The sequence below is a fragment of the Rutidosis leptorrhynchoides genome, chromosome 3, assembly GCF_046630445.1.
Source record: "Rutidosis leptorrhynchoides isolate AG116_Rl617_1_P2 chromosome 3, CSIRO_AGI_Rlap_v1, whole genome shotgun sequence".
Classification (NCBI taxonomy): Eukaryota; Viridiplantae; Streptophyta; class Magnoliopsida; order Asterales; family Asteraceae; genus Rutidosis; species Rutidosis leptorrhynchoides.
Window position 1 is genome coordinate 65,391,239 of NC_092335.1, and position 13,258 is coordinate 65,404,496.

Consider the following 13,258-nt stretch of genomic DNA (forward strand, 5'->3'; position numbering starts at 1 on the left):
GTTGGGTTTTAAATTCACTCACTCATCAACAGTGCGCCTCGAGATCGGGTCTAGGGTTTCTCATCTTGCCTGATTCAAAGTCACCCAAATTATACACATATACCTATCTCTATTCTTTTTATACAATTTCAACTACAATTAGGTATCCGCTGCTTGATCCAGTTTCTGTTATGATGCTAATTAGGACTTAATCCATCTTACTTTGTTATTGTTAGTTTCTGCTTGTTAATTTTGCTAATTTTTGTGCAATATAACTTTATGCAGGTTTTTTAGGCCGTATATACTATTAATTTGTGATCCTAGGGGTTTTAATAAGCTGATATTTGGAAGTGTTACAAATGCCGGAAGAAGATCTTCTAGAGCTCAAGTTTCGATTGCTTGATGGATCGGATATGGGTCCGTTTCGGTACTCACCGGCTTCAACCGTTGCCATGCTTAAGGAGAGAATTGTGGCTGAGTGGCCCAAAGGTTAGGCAGATTTAGGTCACTTCATTTTCGATTATTAATGTATTCATTAGTATTGCATCATGATGTTTAATGATTGCGTTAGTTAGTTGTCAGTTTCATTTAAATTTATGAGAGGTTCTTAAGCGTGGACTAGTGTTTAGATTAAGCATGTACTGAAGTTTATAAGATGGATACACAAAGACTGTATAGACCCAATTATGAATTTTTTCAAAGTTATAAAGAAGGGCTGCATTATATTATTACACTTCGATGTGAAAAGTAAATCTTTATTTAGTTTATTCGGCAATTCAAATCTCCCCCAACCTTTTCTTATTACATTAGTCTTAGACTAAGGGGATACTAGCTACGAATATCACGCTTTCATCTATATGATGCGTTGGGTAATTAGTTGGAAATTGGAATCGTGAAAGAATCTACTTGCAAAAGAGGAGGAATCCTCGAGTATGCTTGAGTTATTGTCTCTTGTTTGTTGGTGCGTGGAAATAGAATATTATAAAAACATATTAAACACCATCATTATCACGATAGATGCTGCACAAAAACTATATTTTAGATAAATGCCAAATAATTGCTTGTTGTGTGTCGTTACACTGCTTGATATCATTATATCTTTCTTTCTAAGAAAGTATATGTGATGTGTTGTGGAGGTGTGATGTGTCTGCTATCTTGAGAGGCATAAATATTTTAATTTCTGGTGCTTTCATGCTGAAAGTCGCCCAAGTACTTGTTATCTGATACGACTATTTCATTTTTATCAGATAAAAAAGGTGGACCCAAATCAGCTAGTGATATTAAACTAATAAACGCGGGGAAAATTTTGGAAAACAGCAAAACTGTTGGCCAGTGCAGAACGCCTTTTGGGGAGCTTCCGAATGGGGTAATTACTATGCATGCTGTTGTACAGACGTCTTTAACTAAAGCAAAAACAGGTAATTCAATCTAGTTAACCTCGTTAAAATGTATGTGATATGAGTTATCTAATTATCTTCTATTTATTTGATCTTTTATGCCAGTTTCTGCAAAGAGTTTGACGCCTCAGTCTCTAGGGTTCCCTTATAGAGTTAATATATAATGATACATTGATACATGTTACCCATATTAAGTTTATCGAGTAAGCAAATCTATTTAAGATCACAGAGTTTCATCTAATTAGGTATTGATGAATCTGTTTAGTCAACCAGAAAGAATGCCATAAATATAAGATAAGTAGTGAATGCAATAACTAAAAAATTAAGTCTTCATTATTTGATTGATTTTAAATGGTCAAATGTCGACCAGTAGGGAATTTACATTAATTTACTTTTGGTGCGAACTTATTTATTCCCTGCCATGGTCAATAATATCTACTCAAAACTTAAAAGCCATATGTAAGAAGTCACTATCATTTTGTTGCCTATGTAAGGTGTGTCGCTTAAATGTTTGTAACATGTGTCACTAAATGTTGCTGCTCCAGGTTTTAATGTGTCAATTCGTCCTTTTTACTTGAGTACCTTGTTTGGCATTCGTTCGGTGCAGTTATTGATTAAATGAGTTCATAACAATTGAATGTACTTTTAGGATGTTATGATTAGAATTACCATCTTGAGCAAGGTATTTGCCTTTGGTTGTGCACGTTGAACTATTTACTCTATATACAATGACACATAAGTTCTGAATAGCAAGTGAACCTTTAACTTTCAAAATGCTCCGTCCCTTCATATTGGCATGATTCTTAGGGTTACAAACTATTACCACTGGTAATATCATTATGGGAAAAGTTGAATTTCTGATTGAAGTCATTTGCCAATATCTGATGTCCAGACAATGAAACATATGTTGCTGTAGCCAGTATGTAATATGGTAGTAGCTCCTAAACATACTGCATATTATGATTTTTATGGAAATGTATATTTTTGCTATATTGTTATACAGAAAAGAAGATTGATGAGGCTCCAAAGAAGAATGTTTGTGCATGTACCATATTGTAAGAAGTTTGTTCAGATTCATTAGCCGGTGAAATTCCAGTTTGGGGCTGTGAAACCAGTTGGTCTGGGGAAAATAATGTGTAAACAGTGCCATACCACATCGCTTCGTGTGTTGGGTGAAGGGAAATCACATCATGTTATTATGTGTAGTGTGTTTTATGTATAATTTGTTAGTTTTTTTGTTGTACATTTGTAGCTTCGGCTTCAATCAATACAAGCTCTCTCGGGCTTCTTATCCTTGCTAATCACCTTTAAGTTATTAACTATGCACAAAACAGTTTCACCAGTTAAACAAGACACTAGGAGTGATCATTGTAACATACTCGATCACATATATCGAGCTCGAAGGATTATTTAAAATTATGATATTCACCTTCAATTCTTGTTCCATTAAGGTTTCTTCATATCTCAACATCGGCCTACCAACCACACACGGAAATACAGATGTAGGAAAATTTTCACCAGCAAAACCACACTTCACATACTGCATTCAAATTCAGCATAATAAACTCTCGAAAATTGTATATGTGTCAATATGTATGCACTTTTATATAATTTATAAATTTAATTAATGTGTGTGTAGTAATGTGCTTGTGATTCATAAATATGATTATTAGCTCAACTGATAAGATCAACGAATTAAATTAACAACAATTGACATTGTTATCACGATGAATAGATCGAGATCAGTAAAATATGATGAATTAACCAAATGATTAGCTTACACCGGTGCCATTATCGCAAACGATGACCTTCTTGCTGTCCACATTGCTTCATGTGTTGGATGGAGGGGAAATCACATCATGTTATTATGTGTAGTGTGTTTTATGTATAATTTGTTAGTTTTTTTGTTGTACATTTGTAGCTTCGGCTTCAATCAATACAAGCTCTCTCGGGCTTCTTATCCTTGCTAATCACCTTTAAGTTATTAACTTTTACCATTATATATCTGTTGTGAGTTTCGAACAATTTCTCAATTCTGAAAAGACAGATTTGGAATATATCATCTTATGTTAGCTTACAACTCAATTAGGAACACGAGTACTGTGGACAGCTCTGATTGTTGAGAACTTGATTTCTGCTCTTAGTGTCCGAGCTGACCGTCAACTTTTATTATTTCTTCTAAGCATATTCAAAAGTTGTAAGCATATTAATATTTGGTTGGAAAACCTTTGACTCGTTTAATGTATTTGGTGATTGCCATTTTAAGTAAGAATTTGGATCTTCGCCGTAAATGAGCCAAAATCACACTAAGATCACGTAGTTTTTTTTTTCTTTCTTTTTTTTGCCCTTACAATGGTAATGTATCAAATAGTTGGGTCCTATGTTTCACCATGGGTCCAATGTCATATAGTGTTTGGCCAGAATATCAAAAAGTTACAAACAAATGAAATGTACGCCGTATTAAACAAAACAAGCTTCATTACATGTTTCTGTTTCATCTTAGCTTTCATATCAGAATCACTGTAGTTTTTAGCTAACATACATCTTTCTTTCTACCAACACAGTCAATTTGAATCTAGGGCCTTGGTTATACAGTCAGAAGGTACGATGACTAGCGAACATAACGACCAAAGAGAAAGCGGCCAATTTATATTAATTTTTCTACTTCCTAACTCTTCAAATACAATGACAACTAGTAAACATTGTTGAAATTATTTCTAACCACACTTGCTAAGGCAACTGATTCCCTCCTCCAGATAATCTTGTCTGCTAATCCAAAATTCAGGTGCATCCTGTGAGAATTCAACATATATATTTTTGGCAATTCAGCTTCTAATGAACAAAATTTATCAAAGATAACCTCTAGAAACAAAAGATCAGATTTAACGAGAACAAATTTTGATTCAATAGTAACATTTTTAAACAAATTGTGTCCAAGGCCGCTACAAATGCTTCACTTGATTGTATCATACGTCCATACTGTTAAAAACACTGTATTGACCATCATAAAATCTTAAAGGCTTCCAGAGCCTTTTATGATTTACTGACAATATTCAAATAGGTACAATTTATGTCACCTTTGAAAATGGTGATTACGAATAACTGACATCTACATATATCAGACTAATAAAGAGAGTAACTAACAATACTGAGTAAAACTGAAAAAGAAAAAAATATTATGACAGGCTCTAGATGTTACTATATATTCCCTGAGCGTGTTGTACTGTTCTAGTATTACTAATGATTTGAAGCAACGTCTAACATGGAAGAATCACAAATTACAGTGCCGTTTTTTTACGAGATGAGGTCAATGAAAAGAAACAGACCTTCATAATTCCTGCAAGTACGGCACCGCCAAGGTACACCATATGCTTCCTTCGTGGAGGGTCTTCAATGCGCAACCGCAGTTTCTGCATTACAAATAAACAGAAAACATGAGTCAAAACAAGGCAGAAGAATCAAGATGGGGTTTCTTTTTCTATTTATCGATTGCCCCAGTATATTACAGATTTCAGATAGGATGAACGCATGATGTTTTACATTTCCTATACACAGCTATAATTAATTGTTAGCAGAAACACAACGGAACGTGTGTAACTCAGTTCTTTGATACTTGATATCAACTTTTAATAGTGAACATATCATAACCACCAATTTTAATTTGTTGGGCATAGTTGTATAGATGAACAATTAATATGACTTTCAGACAGTATGTAAAAAGACTAAATATGGATGGATATGATTATCGAATTTCAGGTGTTACCTTTAATCCTACTTTGTTGCCCTTCAAAACAACATCAAGATATCGATCCAATATTTCTTTTTCTAGCCTGTACCAAAGAAAAAAAAACCTTTTGTAAGGCCTTGGATGAAACAAATATAATGATTTATTATTAAGGTGAAATAGATGTTGTGATGGTACAAATAATAATAGGAATATAGGATGCATGCGGCGGTGTCACTAAAAGTGAATGGACCGGTAACACGTAACGAGGTCCATAATTTGGATGAGAAGTAGAGAACAGAAGATATAAAGCTCAAACTTTTAGCTTCAAAGCAGTAAAAGGGCTATTAAAACGTTGAGAGAATATTCATATTTTTCGTTTTGATTCTAAGAAGTAGCCAAAATAATATATAAGACTGGCTACAGCAGTTCAAGTAGAAAGTAGCTAAAGGAGGATGCCGATGTAACCTGCTAGGTAATCCGGGATACATTGTGCTCCCACCACTCAATACTATATGCTGATAAAGCTGCAAAACAAAAATGTAATAGGAGTTAATAATCAAGTGTGTTTGTGTATGTAGTAGTCGTCTCTGTAAAAATAATTGTACCATAATATAATAATATCTTTAATTGAAAAAAGAAATTTTGGCTAATATATACTCTTAAAAAATGTTACCATCATACGGTTGTCGATATCCATTTCCTGAATACAGTGGAATACCATGTCAGCAATTCCGTCGCCTTCAACATCTATAAGTTCCTGCAAGATTAAGCTTTATTAAATTTCCATATCATTCACCGACTACCATATCATCCGTTCACTGGTATATATAGTTAAGTACTGAAGTATAAGTTGCATGCAGTAAATAGGAGCTGTGAGAAGCAAAATAATTGTTCAAACCATATGAATATTCACATTAAAATGTTAGAATCTACGAGTGTTGCATGCAAGAGAGTATGTATATGGATAAGTATAATGTATCCGGAATTTGAAGAGAAACATAACAAAAACCATATACAAGTAAAGAAGATATCAAATCGTAATATTCAAAGACTCACCGGAGTAAAAAGAGCTTCTGGGGCCTGAAAGCGTTCCGTACCAACTTTGATTACCCTTCCATCTGGCAGCTGATGCATTTTAACATCCTCAGTTAACATGTGTGAATAAGAGAAAATCCAAACAAATAACTAAGAGAAATAAATCACAGGATAATTAGTTTCCTCAAAATCGAACACATGTTAACAACGTGCCCATCTAAATTTGTACATTTCAACTATAACAATCCCGTAGATCAAGACCATCCAGACACGCACAATAGACAGTAAACTTACAGTATAATTCTTAACGAGAATGGTGGTCTCAAGTCCCAGTTGATACTCCCTTTTGTAATCATAACTGCAACATATAGACAACAATCCGCTTCTCAAATTGTATGCTTAATAGCAATAATAAAAACAAGTGAATTCAAGTATGTACCTAATGTAGCAGAGCTTTTCTTTAATATCTCTAACAGTCTCGAAATCAGCACTCTTATTCATTGCATAACTTCATACAAGATAAATTAGTTTCCATTTTCAGTCCTGGTACAAGCATGATATTATAAATGGAGAGAAATATGAGACTCACCCTCTCCTAAGAAGTAAATCGACAAGATATGATGTTATGTGACGTCCAGCAACATTCATTCGCTTTGTAAGATGAGGAAATGAGTAGCCATCTACAACGGGAACCTGAGAAACACAGTAAGTAGTTGCATATACCTCTTATCAGTAATCTCATCTATGAAAGATTATCAAATAATGAGCTGCACGAATTTCAAAGTATATAAACCATAAACGCATGTTAAAGGTGTACATTTGAAATCAACGTTAGGACTAATGCTGTCAAACAATATCAATATATGTTGAGTCTTGTCTATTAATTCACAGAAGAATGTGTATACATGTATGAAGAGAACAAACAGACTCTAGTTAACATGTATCCAATGCAACATATGAGAAAATCAATGTTATGAAGATGCCAGGTTTAAAATATCGTAAACATATACTGGTAAGAAGACTATCACATAACAATATTCTGGAGCCAGCTCAGACTATATAAGATTTCTTCTCCAAAAATACTGTGACACTTTACCATATTAAGCTAAGCATCATGTATAAAAGGATGGTAAAGCATTTTTAAAAGCGAAAAGATGTGTTATTTATGCATTTTCTATTCGTTAAACAGATTTTGCAAATTTGTTCAGTTTCTATAGGAAGAATTTCATGTATCATAATATAAGGTGAGTGCTTGATAGTTGATATGTTAGAAACACGGAACACTATTGATTATCACACTACTTACCACATGAGTTACACCATCACCAGCATCAATGACTAATCCAGTAAGCAAGCCTGTTTTGCAATCATATTAAATTTATGTGAGTAAGATACATTTAATTCTCATACTCTTCAAGTTATTTCAAAAGGTGTTGATATAAGCAGTGGCAATTTTAGCATCAAAACCCAGTGGGGTCCTATACAATTTGAGTGATAATTTGTAAGGAAAAAATCCAAAGAATGGCTATTTACTTCCATAAAAACCACGTATTTAAAATAAATTTTAGTAGTACTTTATAATTTTTTTTATTATTATTTTAATGGGGTCAAAGAACCCACTTGGTTGTGCCTACAATCACCCCTGGATATAAGCATTAGAAATAAGGATTACTTTAAACTTGAGTCTGATTAAAGATAAACACATGGATTCACCAACTACTAATAAGGTATAATCAAGTTCATATCATTTTGATCATGCAAAATTCAGGTCAAATTAGATTTACCCTATAAGCACCTTGAGCATACAATGTTAGAACAGCTTGAATCTGGATGAAGACACCAGCAAAATTGTACTTCTCGAACATGGTCTCAACCTAGAATCAAGGTTGAACCAAAATTAAGTTTGCATACAGCTCTTAGTAACTATATAATAGTAAATAGTAACAATATTTAAAAGCATACTGTTAGTACAAACCATTCTTTCCCTGTTTCTTGAAGGATTGAGAGGAGGATCTGTAAGTAAAATGTTACATTCTGATGGATCCACCTGCGCCAACGAATATCTAAAATACACGTTTCTACAACAGGAAACATACACTAAAAATCATGTTCTCCCACAACACATCAAAAGATGGCAAGACGCTCACCTTGAGTTCATTATAGAAGACATGATCCCATACATGACCCATATCGTCCCACTTTTGAACAATGCCATTGTTGACAGGATACGATATATCTAATTGATGCCTCAAATTCAAACAAGTTTCACCAACAACAATATCCTGTACAAACCAATCACAGCATACACATTTTCAATTTAATTACTCACTATGCACAAAACAGTTTCACCAGTTAAACAAGACACTAGGAGTATCATTGTAACATACTCGATCACATATATCGAGCTCGAAGGATTATTTAAAATTATGATATTCACCTTCAATTCTTGTTCCATTAAGGTTTCTTCATATCTCAACATCGGCCTACCAACCACACACGGAAATACAGATGTAGGAAAATTTTCACCAGCAAAACCACACTTCACATACTGCATTCAAATTCAGCATAATAAACTCTCGAAAATTGTATATGTGTCAATATGTATGCACTTTTATATAATTTATAAATTTAATTAATGTGTGTGTAGTAATGTGCTTGTGATTCATAAATATGATTATTAGCTCAACTGATAAGATCAACGAATTAAATTAACAACAATTGACATTGTTATCACGATGAATAGATCGAGATCAGTAAAATATGATGAATTAACCAAATGATTAGCTTACACCGGTGCCATTATCGCAAACGATGACCTTCTTGCTGTCCATTTTACCGCGCCGGAGATGAAACGACCGACTGCGACGGATGACGACGACGGTGACGATGATGGATGGTTGTTTATTACTTTATTTAGTCTGGATTAGGAATTATTAAGATGAAAAAGTAGGATGATGATTTGAGTTTGTTGTTAATTTGCTTCGCGTGTAAACTGAGACTGCGATTATTCGATTTTTGTTAATGAAAACCCACCCGACTCGCAAAACCGGGTCTACCACTTTGTTTCATAGTTCACACACACAAAAAAAAAAAAAATTAAAAAAAGGTAAATCAATCCTCTGACGACTCCGCACCGACCGGTTTCACGGTCAAGATGTTAAAGAAAAATCGCGTAACTCATGCTTAAAGGAACATGAGGCAGGGATTGAACCCATGACCACCACGATATGATGCATGTCCCGAACCACTAGGCAACTTTCGTGGGAACAAACAAAAAAAAGTTACTCCCTAGTTTTGAAGGTAAAAAAAAGGCGTAGTAGTTATAGTTATTATTATTATTATTAATCAACAAAAGAACATATATAAATAGCATTTTGTTAACGACAAAGTTCCAAATGTTATAAATTGTAAATTTAATAATCACCACTAAAATATCAACCGGTAATCGTATGTACAATTATTTTATGCATGTTAGTGACAGTCCTAAAGTTATCGTTATCAAAATTTATTTAGATGCGCTTCTAGTTAATTAGATGGTGTAAATAACAAAGCGTGAAAATGTTTTTCACGTAAATTGTTAGCTTTGAATCTCACAACATAAGAATTTTGAGCTGGACAAATAAAAAGTTAAAAACAACGATAAACTACGGAACACGCAATGGAACACACAGAAAAAAGAGTTATCAATGAACAATGTCAAACAACGCTATAAACCACTCAAAACGGCACGGACCATGTTCAAAATTAGTACATTAAGTATTAGAGATGGCCAATCAAATCAATGCGTCCATTGTGACGAATAAATATTTTACTTGAGAAAAAAGAGCCCTAAACCATCCCTTTTACCCGATGAATCAACTTTGTAGGTTATTTTACTTTTATTTTTTATTATAGAAGTAAAATAATGATGCATACTCTTCACTAATAAAGCATTTTGTGGTGGCAGTAAAGGCGAACTTGTTCACCAAATGTTAAAACTCGGCAACGTGTTGATCACATCACACCCATTGCCTGAAGATTTACTTACAGAGGTATTATCATGTTGATACACCCTTCATGGCATCAATAGGACAACATTTGGAAGGTGTTAATAGAACCTTTTATGTTGTGGTTCACTGGGACATGTTTGTTGGCAATTTGACATTAATATTTGTGTCATGTTAGGTTGGTTTTCGTACGGTCATTATCATCATATCAAGATGATAATCTTGGCTCAAATTATATACGGAGTAAATTGTTTCTTACGTTTAGTCATACAAGTATTTTGTAATTGCATTGGTAACAAACAAATGTCTATATTTTTCCAATGGGTTGTCTCGTTAATTATAATTATTCATTTCTTGTTTTAGCCAAACGAAAGAGAATATAGTAGATGTATACATATGGTATTTTATTAGTGGAAATTAAGTTAGGTCATGCTTGATAACGAGCTTTTTGGAGTGTTTTTTTAGCTTTTAATTAATGAAAAAGTTTTATGTAATGAAAAGTTTCGTTTGATCGAAAGAGTTTGAAGTTTTTTGAGGTTGAGAAATCTCTTTTTAAAGACGCCTCGATCTACCAGCGTTTGAGAATTTTTGAGGAGCTTTTTGTATACTAATTACTTAAATACCCTTCCAAGGCTTACTGTATCACCAACCCCTGCTGAGCAGACAACCATCGCCAACTTCATTCATCTTTTTGATTATAGTGCTTCTCTCGATTTAATTGTTCTGATTCTATACTTATTTTTTTAGGTACCACCCACTTTGATTGAAGTCGGTAAGTAAACATTGATTGAAGTGTCCTCTTTTGATTTAAAAAAAAAAAAGTTAAAGTTGAATCTGAAAAAAATAAGAGGCAAATAATGAAGTTGGGAGATAAAGGTCTCACATACGAAGTTCATCTAATTTATGGGAAGCGTGAATTGTGTTAAGTGGCTTGTACTTCGTAATTGTTTTGGTTGAGCTAATAATAATTTTTTTAGAATAATAATAAACTTAGCCCTAATGGCTACACATTAACATATCACGTAGAAATTTAGTTCGTTACTATATGAGTTTAAATTTTATGCAAATCTTCTATACTTTAATCGGGCCTAGAGAGTAAAATTACTCGTACTTACAAGTTGTTTTATACGGAGTATTTTGTTTGTCTTGTGAGTACAAACTTTTATTCATAACTTTGAAAATTAAACTGTAAGACTATTCCTAACTCTGACTGTGACGTCAGAGTCGGATTATGCACTTTTTGGTGAAAAATTGGGTTTTTGACTGTGACTGTATTTGACCCCTCGTTAACCCAAAATGTCAAGTTTTTGTGTTAAATATTTGGTGGGTGGGGTGGTAAAATCTGATTGAAAATTAGGCGGGAAAAAAATAAATTAAATAATAAATGTAAATTGAAAAAACATGTGATTGGTTGGTACCAGATCTCACGCTCCCTCTCTCTTCCATCAAGTATCCGACTGACGCCCCTTTGTGTCAAATTTTAACGCTCCATTAGTGGTGTCAGGAGCGTCAAAGCCCATTCCACCTCATTTGACGGGTAAAATTGAAGCTGCGTTGGATAGAGTCTAAAATCATCACGAATGATGTTTCTTTAAGGAAGTTAGTACTCCATGTCAAAGGCATAATGATAACAAGGAAATGTACTGTTGTACCAAGAAAGAATTGATTAGAAGAGACTATTTGGTGATATGATGTTGGCATGTTGCGTTGAATTTTAATGTGTCGTGTCTACTTATTATATTATTATTTACTGTATATAATTCAGATGACAAATATAAGTTAGGGACCACCCGTGACTATCATTATTTCTATCGATCGAAAATCAACATCTTTAGTGAGGAATAAATTGAGTAACTGATTTGAGTTATGGACAATATGACTGATTTGAGTTATGGACAATATGAATATTGAATATGAATTTAAATAAAAGTACATGTCCATATCAATCAACAAGAAGTCCTAAAACCAGGATAAGTCGTGACACCTAAAACCAATCATCGAAAACGTCTTGTCGCGTACGCTTAAGCAAAATGAGTTCGCTGTCTATTCCACTCTAGGTTTTAACGTTTGTGTGTCGATTTTAGATTAGTTCAAAGTATGATGTGTTAAACAGTTTTTGTCACTGTTTACATATCATGATATAGGAATCTTGTTAGTTTTATAGTTTATGAACAGTTTGATTTGCTAACATAATTCACGCGTGTTAAAGATGACATCTTTTATAAAGAACTTTGCACTGTTTTCTGTCTTTTGTGAGAGAAGTGATTGATCTAAGAGGGAATGAAGATAAAGAAAAGAAAAGATAGGTGTCTTGTTAGTTTTTCTTAAGCCTTTATCTTTTTACTCGAGTATATTGGAATATGAGGGGAAGGATGTGAAAGACTTTAATAATTACTCAAAACACATATGAGATCTAACTAATTTCCACTAAGTAGTTTGATTTTTATTATATTTAGGTATAGGCAAGGTTGCAGAAATCGGTTCTCGGGGAGTTCTCGGCAGGATCTCCAAAACGAGAACTCGGAGAACTCGTGGAGAACTCGGGGAGTTATCGGCGGTTGACTTTCGTTGACTTTTGGGATTTTATCGAGTTTTTTCCGAGATTTGACTGATTTTTTTGAGATTTGATCGATTTTTCCGAGAATTGACCGATTTTTCCGAGATTTGACCGATTTTTTGGAGATTTGACCGATTTTTGGCCGTTGACCGATTTTTTGACCGATTTCAAAACGAGTTCTCGCCATGAATGAAATTGCGAGTTCTCGCCGAGTTCTGCCGAGTTCTCCCGATTTTTGCAACCATGGGTATAGGTATTCGACTCCCTTTGCGAACCATCTAATTTTAGGACTAACCACTTTGTAGTTAGCAATTATTTACAAGGATATATAATCGACAGAGGTATAATTCAAGGCGTGAAAATCCTCGATGCAGTTCCATCAAGTTTAATAACCACTTGAATACTTGCATTTTCCGCTCAGGATGTTGATTCACTTAAATATTGTCTTGTACGCCGTCCGTCTCAATTTAAAGGCCATGAGTTAGACTTTTATTTATTAATTTTAAAAAAACTTTTTTATATTATATAATAGATAGATGATGAAATTTATATAAATAAATTAAATCTTATATACATG

The 13,258-nt window shown here is 33.7% G+C and overlaps 2 protein-coding genes across 2 annotated transcripts; one reads left to right on the forward strand and one right to left on the reverse strand.

Annotated features, from left to right (window-relative positions):
• LOC139896236 (membrane-anchored ubiquitin-fold protein 4-like) lies at positions 1-2,471 on the forward strand. The gene is made up of 4 exons (XM_071878828.1): positions 1-142; positions 265-468; positions 1,227-1,397; positions 2,380-2,471. The coding sequence occupies exons 2-4, from the start codon at positions 339-341 to the stop codon at positions 2,433-2,435; spliced, it is 357 nt and encodes a 118-aa protein (XP_071734929.1). The 5' UTR covers positions 1-142; positions 265-338; the 3' UTR covers positions 2,436-2,471.
• Positions 2,472-3,836: 1,365 nt separating this feature from the next.
• On the reverse strand, positions 3,837-9,107 carry LOC139896237 (actin-related protein 2). The gene is made up of 15 exons (XM_071878829.1): positions 8,928-9,107; positions 8,576-8,686; positions 8,286-8,420; positions 8,114-8,185; positions 7,934-8,012; positions 7,445-7,494; positions 6,728-6,831; positions 6,578-6,646; positions 6,433-6,496; positions 6,160-6,228; positions 5,777-5,860; positions 5,569-5,627; positions 5,140-5,206; positions 4,703-4,786; positions 3,837-4,168 (listed from the first exon to the last, which is right to left on the reverse strand). Exons 1-15 carry the CDS (start codon positions 8,967-8,969, stop codon positions 4,094-4,096), a joined length of 1,164 nt encoding a protein of 387 aa, XP_071734930.1. The 5' UTR covers positions 8,970-9,107; the 3' UTR covers positions 3,837-4,093.
• Between the last annotated feature and the right edge of the window lie 4,151 nt (positions 9,108-13,258).